The sequence below is a fragment of the Rhinopithecus bieti genome, unplaced genomic scaffold (genome assembly GCF_001698545.2).
Source record: "Rhinopithecus bieti isolate Rb0 unplaced genomic scaffold, ASM169854v2 scaffold_21777, whole genome shotgun sequence".
Taxonomy (NCBI): Eukaryota; Metazoa; Chordata; class Mammalia; order Primates; family Cercopithecidae; genus Rhinopithecus; species Rhinopithecus bieti.
This window is the reverse complement of record NW_016810508.1, coordinates 193,139-201,595: the sequence shown is the minus strand read 5'-3', so window position 1 is coordinate 201,595 and position 8,457 is coordinate 193,139. Positions and strand designations below refer to the sequence as shown.

Sequence of the window (8,457 nt, the reverse complement as noted above, 5' to 3'; positions counted from 1 at the left end):
AAAAAAAAAAAAAAAAAAAAAAAAAAAAGAGAGAGACAGGGCCTCAGTATGTTGCACAGACTGCACTCGAACTCCTTGGCTCAAGCGATCCTCTCACATCAGCCACCTGGGCAGCTGGGACTATAGCTGCATGTCTCTGCACCAGGGCCAGATAACTAGTTTTAGAGGCATTCTTTGGCAGGTTCTATTATTCCTGCTAGAAGCCATATACATTTGAAATAGGAGCTCTTGATCAAAAATAGTTCCAAGATTGAAAAGTGTGACATTTCTTGCTTTTTCTTGAATAGAAATGAAGAAAGGAGGGAGGGAAGAAGGTAGAGAGGGACGCAGAGTGCAATATTTAAATTAAAAATAAAATTCAGGCCAGGCTCGGTGGCTCACTCCTGTAATTCCAGCACTTTTTGGTGCCGAGGCAGGTGGATCACTTGAGATCAGGAGTTGGAGACCAGCCTGGCCAACATGGTGAAACCCCCTCTCTACTGAAAATACAAAAATTAGCCTGGCGTGGTGGCACACACCTGTTGTCCCAGCTACTAGGGAGGCTGAGGCAAGAGAGTCCCTTGAACCTGGGAGGCGGAGGTCAGTGAGCTGAGATCATGCCACTGCACTCCAGCCTGGGCAATGGAGTAAGACTCTGTCACAATAAATAAATTAATTAACTAATTAATTAATTCAGGCTAGGCATGGTAGCTCATGCCTGTAATCCCAGCACTTTGGGAGGCTGAGGTGAGAGGATTCCTTGAGCCCAGGAGTTCCAAACTAGCCTGGGCAGCATAGTGACATGCCTGTCTCTTAAGAAACAAAACAAAACTGAATGTGGTGCTGCACACTTGTAGTTCCATCTACTTGGGAGGCTAAGGCAGGAGGATGGCTTGAGCCTAGGAGATTGGAGTCTGCAGTGAGCCATGATCACACCACTGCAATCCAGCCTGGGCAACAGAGCGAGACACTGTCTCAAAAACTAAAAAATAAAACATGATAGTGTATTACAAAATCTCTTTTCCCAGAGATGATAATGTGATTGTTTAACATAAATACTGATACACATATACACAGGAATCATACGCATATGAATATGTTTTAAACAAAAATGAAGTTTTTAATATGTTCGGCATTTTTTTGTTGCTTTGTTTTGCCTTTTACTCGGTAGTGCTGGATATGAGTAATTATCCTATGTAATCACAAACACAAGTTATTGGGAAATATGTTTTGACACAGGTTAGGGGATTCTATAGTCTCTGTCTAATCTTGATACTAGTCATTTCTCAACAGAGAATTATTCTGGTTACATGCTGGCCAGCCTTGTCATAAGCCAACTTAATAACTTACCCATATTGAGGGAATCATGAAAAGCCTTTATTTAAAGACTGGGTAATAGACACCCTACAGGGGTAGTAGAATACCTTAGGTGGATCTGTTTACTTTTCTGTCATTAAACCGTTGTGTAACTGTGAAAAAAAGTTTCCAAAATTAAAAATGTTTTTTGTCTTGACGGTTCTGCACGTATGTCCAATCCCTAAGAAACAGTCCTTAAGTCTTACGGTTTAGAGTGTAGAGTTACTCTATATAGCAGGGCAGTCAGATCCTGAAGACTGTAACCTGAATTGGGTATCTGCAGCATGTGTGTGGCTTCATCTCTACGTGGCAGTGTCTTCAAAATCTTCTTTCTTTCTGACGTCACCACTTGGATATTAAGATAGTAAACTTTTTTATTTTTGAGACGGAGTTTCACTGTTCTTGCCCAGGCTGGAGTACAGTGGCGTGATCTCGGCTCGCTGCAACCTCCGCCTCCCAGATTCAAGTGATTCTCCTGCCTCAGCCTCCCAAGTAGCTGGGATTACAGGTGCACGCCGCAACACCCGGCTAGTTCTTTTGTATTTTTAGTAGAGACAGGGTTTCACCACGTTGGTTAGGCTTGTCTCGAACTCGACTTCAGGTGATGCACCCGCCTTGGCTTCCCAAAGTGCTAGGATTACAGGAGGCATGAGCTACAGTGCCTGGCCAGGATAGTAAACTTTTTTTTTTCTGAGATGGAGTTTCGTTCTTGTTGCCCAGGCTGGAGTGCAGTGGCACAGTGTTGACTTACTGCAACCTCTGTCTCCCAGGTTCCAGTGATTCTCCTGCCTCAGCCTGGGATTACAGGCATGCGCTGGGATTACAGGCATGTGCCACCACGCCTGGCTAATTTTTTGTGTTTAGTAGAGGTGGGCTCACCATGTTGGTCAGGCTGGTCTCAAACTCCTGACCTCAGGTGATCCATCCACCTTGGCCTCCCAAAGTGCTGGGATTAAAGGCATGAGCCCCCATGCCCAGCCGATAGTAAACTTTTTACACAAGTTTGATCAAGTCTCTTTTAACTGGGCCTGAATTTTTTCATTTGTAATACAAGGTGGCTGAATGGAAGATGTTCGGATTAATCATACATGAATGATTTGAAAGTTTTTAAACTTTTTTATTTTTTGAGGGAAGGCACCATTATGAATCTGAGTGTTTTAAAGCAAGAAATACTGCTCGCTTCAGCAGCACATGTACTAAAATTGTACATGTACGAGACAGAGATTAGCATGATACAGAGATTAGCATGGCCCTGCGCAAGGGTGACATGCAGTTCGTGAAGGGTTTCATATTTTTTATTTAAAAAAATACTTTTAGATGAGGACATTTTTAGAATTAAGTTTCAAAATTAAGTTTTAAATTTTTCAATTCTGTTTTTTCTCCCCTAAAGCTCCTAAAAGACGACGGCCTGCACGTTCAATTTTTGATGGTTTCCGGGATTTTCAGACTGAAACTAGTAGGTATCTATGGACCAGTTTATCATCTCCCTCTTCTCTTCCTATTAAAAAGAAAAAGATGATTGCTGTTAGGCCCAATTACTTTAAGTTTTCACCTTATTTAAAAAGTGAAATTATGGATCCAGGATATGATTAACTCTCCCCTGAGCTGAATTGTTCCAAATTCTAACCTATTTGGTTATAGAAAAATAGTAAAGGAGATGGAGATAATGTAGGAAATCTGGTAACTGATAAACTTAATTCGCTTGTGAATAAATACTTAAAATGCTTACTATAATAAAATAAACCTATTTCCCTCAGGATCCTGATTTCTGTCAATGAAAGGAATATATAATGAAGATGGTTATTGTAAGAGATTGAAAATAGGAGAAAAGCCATACCACCCACAGCAGCCTATTAATATTTTGGCTACAGTTGTTTGAAATATTTTTGTGTAATAAGTTAGAATGAGAATCTTGGTCTTATACTTTTAGAGGTTCTAGTATTGATTTAGCAGTGGAATTCTAGAGAAAGGACAGTTATGTTAAGAGGATATATGAGAAACCCTTGGACCATGCTTGATTTTGTGGTTTATTTATAATGAGTTCATTGAGGCACAAATAGGTCTTTTAACTTTGGAGAGAATTGATGGGGAACCTGAACTGACTCAAGTCATCTGGGGAATCCTGTGTCCTCCCAGTGGAAGGTGACAACAGTGGTCATCATCTCCACTGTTAGAATCTTTTATTATTATTATTTTATTTATTTTAAGATGGAGACTCGCTGTATCACCCAGGCTGGAGTGTAGTAGTGCAATCTCAGCTCACTGCAACCTTTACCTCCCAGGTTCAAACGATTATCTGGCCTCAGTCTCCTGAGTAGCTGGGACTCCAGGCTTGTGCCACCACGTCCGGCTAATTTTTGTATTTTTAGTAGAGACGAGGTTTCACCATGTTGCCCAGGCTGGTCTTGCACTCCTGACCTCAGGTGATCTGCACATCTCAGCCTCCCATAGTGTTGGGATTACAGGCGTTAGCCAACGTGGCTGGCCCAGAGTCTTTAAAGATTGAGAACATAGCTAAAAACAGCAGATGAATTTACATTGCTTTCAGAACTAGATAAATGAGGATGAAAGTTTTCCCGTATGCTTTTTGTTTTGTTTTGTTTTTTTGAGATGGAGTCTCACTCTGTTGCCCAGGCTGGAGTGCAGTGGCGCGATCTCTGCTCACTGCAACCTCTGCCTCCAGGGTTCAGGCCATTCTCCTGCCTCAGCCTCCTGAGTAGCTGGGACTACAGGTGTGCTCCACCTCGCATGGCTGTTTTTTGTTTGTTTGTTTGTTTTTGTACTTTTAGTTGAGACGGGGTTTCACCGTGTTAGCCAGGCTGATCTCAAACTCCTGACCTCAGGTGATCTGCCCACCTTGGCCACCCCTAGAATTATAGGCGTGAGCCACCGCACTCGGCCTCTCCCATGTTAAAGTTAGTTTCTGAATATGTGAAGAAGTTACTTTGATTATGTGACTATTTTCAGTTAATTTTCTTTGTATCCTTGGAATAGGGAAGTCCACCAAGTCTTAAGATTCCTCTTATCTCCCTTTGCATATTTTTTTCAGAGTCAACATTAGATCTTTGTATTTGAGGTCAAGCCTATTGACAGCAATTCCTTCAATTGACAGAAGTTTTTTTTTTTTTTAATGTGATTCATGAATATTTTATGGCTAACTGAAACTTTTCCATCCTTCTGTGTTATAGTTCGGCAAGAACAAGAATTAAGAAATGGAGGAGCTATCGATAAGAAATTAACTACCCTTGCAGATCTATTCCGGCCACCCATTGATTTGATGCATAAAGGCAGCTTTGAAACAGTAAGTTGTTGGAGAGTCAGTGCCTTAACTAGGAATGCTTTTGCATTTTCAATGCCTTTTTAAAAAAATTACTTGTTTTAGAGGCAGGGTCTCGCTCTGTCATCCAGGCTGGACTGCGGTGACACAATCATAGCTCACTTTAGCCTTGAACTCTTGGACTCAAGGGATCCTACCACCTCAGCCTTCTGAGTAGCTAGGGCTACAGGCATGTGCCACCACACTCAGCTAATTAAAAAAATTTTTTTAGTAGAGACAGGGTCTCACTGTGTTGCCCATGCTAGTCTCGAATGCCTGGGCTCAAGCAATCCTCCTGCCTCGGCCTCCCAAAGTGTTTGGATTATAGGTGTGAACCACTGCACCTGGCCTTCAGTGACATTTTTTATTTTTATAAGAGCAAAAAAGCATGGTCAGTGTATAGGGAATTGGCATCATAATAAGTATATCTACATGATATGCCTAAAGGTTACATTGATTTATATTTCTACCAGCAAGAAATGAAATATGTTTCTACCAGCAGTGTATGAGATTGTTTGATGAAATCCTTTTATTAGCCTTGTGTGGTATCATTTTAGAATCTTTGCCATTTTGATAGCTTTTTAAAATATCTCACTTGTTCGTATATCTTTGACTACTACTGAGAATAGTGTGTGTGCTTTGTTAGCCATTTGTAAATTGTTGATAGGTATCTTTTGCCTAAATATTTCTGTGCGGATCCTAGTGTGTTTGAAAAGAGTATCTCTAATTGGAGAACACATTCACCCTCAGTTCTTCTTGGTTTTATCATGACTAAACCCAAAGAAACACTTTCCAAAGTATGTTTACTTGGTTGTCTGCTAACTTACAGACTTACTGAGGGCAGAGGGAAGATAATTCTTTTTAATAATCCGTGGGACCCATTCTTGTGCATTAGGGGGAACACATTATATGTTAAATGAAGGAGTTTAGTAAAGATTTTAGATACTCTTCTATTGTGTTCACACAGCTTGCCTTTTCGTGTTGAATAGCATGTTAATGCTCTTTTGAGTTACAATAGCATTTCCATAGATGTAAATCACTTAAATTTCAGTTAAGTCTTTTTTTTTTTCTTGAGATGGAGTCTCGCCGGAGTGCAGTGGCACAATCTCAGCTCACTGCAACTTCCGCCTCCCGGGTTCAAGTAATTCTCCTGCCTCAGCCTCCTGAGTAGCTGGGACTACAGGTGCGCGCCACCACGCCTGGCTAATTTTAGAGACAGGGTTTCACCATATTGGCCAGGCTGGTCTTAAACTCCTGACCTCGTGATCTGCCCACCTCGGCCTCCCACAGTGTGGGATTACAGGTGTGAACCACCACGCCTGGCCTTCAGTTAAGTCTTACCTGTTAGGTTCATGTAGGCCAAAGAATAACTGCAAAATGTATATCAAGCCCGACAGGTGGCACAAACTACTACTTGGGAGGCCGAGGTGGGAGGATCCGTTGAGTCCAGGAGTTCAAGGCTGTAGTGTGTGATGATCGTGTCTATGAAAAGCCACTGCACTCCAGCCTGGGCAACATGTTATGATTATATTTTTTAAAAATTTGTCTTTCGATATACTTTTACACTGTCATACATGAAGTATTTAGGAGAAGGAATTTCATTGTTAGCTTGTGTGTTAGTTTGCTTGCATTGCCAGAAAGGAATCCCTGAGACTGGGCAATTTATAAAGAAAAAGATACTATTTTGACTGACGTTTCTACGGGCTCTATAGAAAACATGGTGCTGACATCTTCTTCTGGTGAGGTCTCAGGAAGCTTGCAGTCATGGTGGAAGGCAAAGGGGAAGCCGGTGTAACACATGGTGCGAGGAGCAAGGGGTCAAGCCATTCACGAGGGGTCTGCCCCCATGACCCAGACACCACCTATGAGGCCCCACCCCTAACACTGGGGATTACATTTCAGTATGAGATTTGGAGGGGACAAATGTCCAAACCATATCAGTGTGCTCTCCAGTTTCAATTTTCTGAATCAGAAAACCATGGAAGCGGTTTGGCTACATGAAACAGAAAACCCAAATGATGATAATTTGATGAAACAGTGATTTGTTTTTGTGAGTAATAAGCTTAGAGTTGAAGAAATTATTGGTATTCATTCATCATTTCAAAGATGTCAGGTTAGATGTCTCCTCAGTTTTCTTCATCTTTCCCTCATGGTCTCAACATGGCAGCTGCCTGTTCTTCCTAGTCTTTTGGTGATAATACAGACATTGAGAGAGAGAATAGCAGCAAGATGAAAGGCAGAAAAGGATCTTAGTTTGTTTTGGCATGTTTTCTATTTTTATTAGCTTCTGAGTTGCTCTAGGACATGATGCAGTAACTAAGCTTGATTTAATTTGGTCACTTTGGAGTGAAGAAGCAGTTACTCTTCTGCTTGCTCTTTAAGGGAAAATAGGAATCTCTTTTGATGTTGATATAATTGTAGGTTATATCACCTTTTTTGCCTTGTATTTCATGGCCTGTGTTTACCGCAGTCTATTTTTTTTTTTTCACTGATAATATTATGCTTAACCATCTGCAAGATTTTAAATGAAATAAACATTCCCTTCCAAAAGCAGGTATTTCATTATGGTTAATGATACATGTATTAGTTTTATAAAAATTAGGGAGATAACATGCAAAATTAAGTCATTGAAGTTTAGAAAGATAAATGTTAAAAATTAGAGGGATACTCTTTGGCTGACCAAGGAGGGCCCATAGGTTTGTTCCTCAATATTAGATGTAAATGTGAGCCAACAGTTTTGCAGGTTTAGAAACTAGAGGTAGTGTAACTAGAGGTAGATCATGTTCAAGGATTCTTTCTGGCTCATGCTAACCAGATGAGAGAGACTGATTAATTCACTTGTTCACTCAATGCATATTTATTGAGTCCTTGTGTTGCAGGATCTATTTTTAGGTGATGGAGAATAAAGGTTTGACTGCATGTGAGAGAGACCGGGAAAAAATAAACAGTAGCTTATTTATGTATTTATTTATTTAATTATACTTTAACTTCTAGGGCACATGTGCACAACATGCAGGTTTGATCCATAGGTATACATATGCCTTGTTGGTTTGCTGCCCCATCAACTCGTCATCTACATTAGGTATTTCTCCTAATGCTATCCCTCCCCAGCCCCCCACTCCCCGACAGGCCCCGGTGTGTGATGTTCCCTGCCCCGTGTCCAAGTGATCTCATTGTTGAATACCCACCTATGAGTGAGATCATGGCAGTGTTTGGTTTTCTGTCCTTGCAATAGTTTGCTCAGAATGATGGTTTCCAGCTTCATCCATGTCCCTGCAAAGGACATGAAATCATCCCTTTTTTATGGCTGCATGGTATTCCATGGTGTATATGTGCCACATTTTCTTAGTGCAGTCTCTCATTGATGGACATTTGGGTTGGTTCCAAGTCTTTGCTATTGTGAATAGTGCTGCAGTAAACATATGTGTACATGTGTCTTTATAGTAGCATGATTTATAATCCTTTGGGTATATACCCAGTAATAGAATTGCTGGGTCAAATGGTATTTCTAGTTCTAGATCCTTGAGGAATTGCCACCCTGTCTTCCACAATGGTTGAACTAATTTACACTCCCACCAACAGTGTAAAAGTGTTCCTGTTTCTCCACATCCTCTCCAGCATCTGTTGTTTCCTGACTTTTTAATGATCACCATTCTAACTGGCATGAGATGGTATCTCATTGTGGTTTTGATTTGTGTTTCTCTGATGACCAGTGATGATGAGCATTTTTTCATGTGTCTGTTGGCTGCATAGATGTCTTCTTTTGAGAAGTGTCTGTTCATATCCTTTGCCCACTTTTTGATGGG

General features: G+C 40.9%; 1 protein-coding gene across 2 annotated transcripts in view; it reads left to right on the top strand.

Moving 5' to 3' along the window:
* Positions 1-8,457, top strand: part of UBXN7 (UBX domain protein 7) — a 77,904-nt gene that overhangs the window by 37,790 nt on the left and 31,657 nt on the right. For both annotated transcript variants that reach the window (XM_017892202.1, XM_017892203.1), the window contains 2 exons: positions 2,726-2,791; positions 4,524-4,636. In XM_017892202.1, the coding sequence (XP_017747691.1) occupies positions 2,726-2,791; positions 4,524-4,636 (179 nt within the window). The remainder of the gene's footprint in view (positions 1-2,725; positions 2,792-4,523; positions 4,637-8,457) is intronic.